The sequence below is a fragment of the Tasmannia lanceolata genome, unplaced genomic scaffold (genome assembly GCF_043159265.1).
Source record: "Tasmannia lanceolata isolate RefF3 unplaced genomic scaffold, GAP_Taslan_0.1 ptg000012l, whole genome shotgun sequence".
Classification (NCBI taxonomy): domain Eukaryota; kingdom Viridiplantae; phylum Streptophyta; class Magnoliopsida; order Canellales; family Winteraceae; genus Tasmannia; species Tasmannia lanceolata.
The window spans coordinates 2763866-2767776 of record NW_027518689.1 but is presented as its reverse complement, the minus strand read 5'-3'; the positions used below and the strand labels follow the sequence as shown (position 1 = coordinate 2767776).

At 36.1% G+C, this 3911-nt stretch overlaps 1 protein-coding gene across 1 annotated transcript; it reads left to right on the top strand.

Moving 5' to 3' along the window:
- The first annotated feature begins 274 nt into the window (after positions 1-274).
- LOC143887545 (FCS-Like Zinc finger 8-like) lies at positions 275-3676 on the top strand. Its single transcript, XM_077391630.1, has 3 exons — positions 275-889; positions 1536-2430; positions 3162-3676. The coding sequence occupies exons 2-3, from the start codon at positions 1574-1576 to the stop codon at positions 3295-3297; spliced, it is 993 nt and encodes a 330-aa protein (XP_077247745.1). The 5' UTR covers positions 275-889; positions 1536-1573; the 3' UTR covers positions 3298-3676.
- The last annotated feature ends 235 nt before the right edge of the window (positions 3677-3911 follow it).

Below are 3911 nucleotides of genomic sequence, written 5' to 3'. Positions count from 1 at the left end.
CATCTGTATAGGTGATATTTTCGTCCCCTTTTCTTCCCTTGAACAACCCTCTATAGTGTATTTATGATTACTCTTTTACTCTAAAAGGGGCTGCCTAGAGCAGAAAAGGGGACAAATGAATCATTTACCTATTTTTAAAGGGTAAAATTCAGTAGGGAAGGAGTGTGGTTAATAAATTGTAGAGGTGGCAAAAATGAACGTAGGCTATCGTCACTCTTTCTCTCTCTGTATGTGCGTTTATATTCGCATTCAGTGATGCATGCCAGAACGCCAAAACAAGTAACTTTGCAGCATAGAGAACAGTTGTGTCTGCAAAGGGTCAAAAATAGCTAATGAGAAGTCCCATTTTGCCCAAAAAAGAAGCAAAGTTTTTCACTTCATCTTTCTACATAATGGTATTATTATAGAAAACCCACCCAACTCTCTGATTCCCAAGCAATAATCTCCTTTATATCCTCTCCCCTTATACTTGCTTTGTTTGGGATTTACTTGTGGGTTTTGATGGGGAGGGATTTCTGTTGATGAAAAAGAGGAGTAAATAAGAAAACCCACTTTTTAAAATGAGTACTTTTCATTTCTCTGTTGATATACAGGCCTCTTTAATGTCTGGATTTGTTCAAGGGTCTTGATTGTTTGTGGGTTTTGATTGGTGGGTGTATCTGTTGGTAAAGGGGTGAGGAAATTTTTTCAAGTGATTTAGTTGGACTTTCTTTTGCTTTATGGGATTTGGGGTTCCATTGTCAATTCTCTTTTTGTTTAGTCTTAAAGATCTTACCTTTGTGTTGTAAAGCTTTGAAACTGAGCAAGTTTAATAGAGAAGAAATGAAACAGGTCAGAGAAGGTGCTCTCTGGTTGATGAGCACTTAAAGAGAATCTTAAATCAGTTGAGGTGAGTTTAATCCATTTACATTTGTGTATTTTTTTATCTCATTCCCTCTTCCCAAGCTCTGTTTGGATTGCAAGAAAAAAATTTCTAATAGGAATTTTTTTTTCTTTCCATAATTTTGAGGAAAATAATGTGATCATGGTTAATTTAGAGTGAATCATCATAAATTGGAGGCCTCTCTAAATAAAAATTCAATAGGTTTGGTTCAAGTTTTCTTTTTTGTATGTAAAATAAGTATGAAATTTTAGGAATTTTTTTCTTTTCCAACTTTTCTCTAAATTTCTTGCAATCCAAAAAGGACCTCATTGATTTTATTTTTTTCTCTCATAGAACTGTATTTCCTAGTTTGGGTATTTGATTTTGCATGTATTCTGCATTTGATTTTGGTCTTGGTTCTCACCTTTTTCTCATGTGATCTCTTGTTTTTTTTTTAAAAAAACTTCCTTTTCATGATTATGGGTTATGAGTTTGTTATACCTGATTTTGTTTGAATATTTTATCTTTTAGGAAAGATTTTTTCTGGTCTTTTTGGGTTTGGGTTTTCAATAGTCTTACCTTTAGTTTCTCACATGAGTTTCTTTACATGAGCTTGGTTGAGGTTTTGAGAAAGTAAAGAAAGGAATTTGATATTGGGTTTATTGATTTGCAGAGAGATATAAAGCTTCTGAGTCAGGATAAAAAGAAACTATGCTGAGAAAGAGGTCTAGAGGAGTAAGCACCAAACAAGGTCTAATGGCTGATCAAAGCCCTCTCTCATCTCCAAATGTTGGATACAACAAACCCACATCCTCTTTTTTCAGTTCTCCAAAGTTGTTTACTGGGTTTTCTGCAAAAGGTTTTTCAGATTCTGAATCTGTTATGAGCCCAACTTCAATACTAGATAGCAAGCCATTTTTTAGTATTGGAAATCCCTTCTGGCTTGATAGGAGTCCTAAATCCCCACAAGCTTGCATTGAAAAAAAACACCCTTGGGAAAAATCAGATTCAAGATATGTTGGACTTGGTATTGTTGATTCTCTTATCGACGGAAATAAAGACAATAAATTATCCAAACCAGAGGGTAGAATGGTTTTGTTTGGATCACAACTAAAGATCCAAATCCCTCCTCTCCCACGCTCTTCAATTTCCCCAACCCCATCTCCTCAATCCTCCCTCGATTTTGGTAGCAACACTCTCAATTCTCTATCGGGTTCTTTGTCCCATGATTTATCTCCTTCCTCTGCAAAGAAAACCCTGTTAGGCTCTACGGATTTCGGTTGTCAAATGGCCATTTCTCCTCAAGTTTTCACTGGTTGTCTTTCGGCAAGCGAGATAGAGCTCTCGGAGGATTATACTTGTGTGATCTCCCACGGTCCGAACCCGAAAACTACTCATATCTTTGACAATGTCATCATCGAAAGTTGCGGTGTTGGGTTTCCTGGCTCTTGGAAGGAGGAGAATTGTTTCTTCAATGATCTCCCGAGTTATCCCTCGGACAATTTCTTGAGTTTCTGCTATTTGTGCAAAAAAAATCTTGGGCAGGGAAAGGACATTTACATGTACAGGTAGGTGTAGTTCATTTTTCTGCATAAATCATTTTTTCATTCTATAGTACTATGTAAATTTATATTTGATTACTTTCTCATATGTTAAACTCCATTAGAAACATTAATTGGGTTTTCATTGTTTCTTATGTACATTGCTCGTGACCACTTGATCCATGAATTTCTTGTCTGATTAAGAATATTTTGCTCTAGATTTGTATGTATAGTAACCACCTGAATTTTAAAAAAAATGTGGTTTTCGCTTGAGATGAAGGGTTCATTTCATTGGATAGAATTCATTCCTGCACTAATTTTTGTACAAATTTCTTGAAATATTATCAGTATCAGTTTCATTGTCTTATAAATAAACTAGCACTCAATCATTATGTAACTGTAATACATAGTGGAACTGTTGACTCTAATGCCTTAGATGGTTTATTCTGTAATGGGTTCGAAATCTACATCTAAAATTTCAATTTGGACTGTTCTGTTTCATGAGCTTACAGGGGTTAGTGTTAACCAACACTGGTTCTCCTTTGTGTTGGATCATTTTTAGCTATTTAGATAGCATTTCACAAGGACAAGAGGTTGCGTTTCACATGGATATGATATTCTCCCACCCATGTATATATCTCTTTCACTTCCTGATTTATTTAATCTCTCTAGACATTTCTACATACTAACATAGATCTCCTTTAGTTTATGAATTTTAAGGACTCAGAGTCTAATGAATGGTTCTCCAAATCTTTCAGAGGTGAGAAAGCGTTCTGCAGCCACGAATGCCGTGCCCAAGAGATGCTGTTCGACGAGGGTGTGGAGAGGTGCATGTCGGGTTCATCTGCTGAAAACTATGGCGATGTGTTCGATGCTATTCAGGATTGTTCCTGAGATTCAATTCTCCGGAGAGATGGAGAGGGTGATCTGTATATTCAATTTTTCATTTATGGGTATCGATCAAAGGGATTAAAGTTGGCGACTGAGCTTTGTTAATGGTGGATTCTTGCCGATTCCTAAGCGGGTTTCCTTTATCTGTAGGTATTTCATTCCTTGTTCTAAGATTCAGTAGAAAGAGGCCAAGTTCTTCTCGAGTTGATTTTGGGTCCTTGATAACAAGGATTGCTGTTGGGTTTGTCCACAGTTCTTTGGTTAAAGACTGTGTATGTTGAACTTTGGAATAATGTGTATGATTAACTTTGGATAATCTCCTATATTATAGTGTATATGGGGCCAATCACTTATTTTGTATAGATTCTGTCTGGTTTTCAGACTCTGGCCTTCCTGTGGTCACTCTCTTTAAAAATGATGATGGTGATGTGATGTATAGTTCTAATTATTCTAGAGTGTAGTTTATTATAATGTAGAAACTAATTAGAGTAAAGCTTTTAGGACCAGGTCTATCCAATTTCTTTTAGGGTTTGTTGAACTGTTTATTAACTTCTCGGATCATTTGTTGAGTGACTACCATTTGCCTTGGTCGGGTTCTTAAGATGGTCCAATGCATC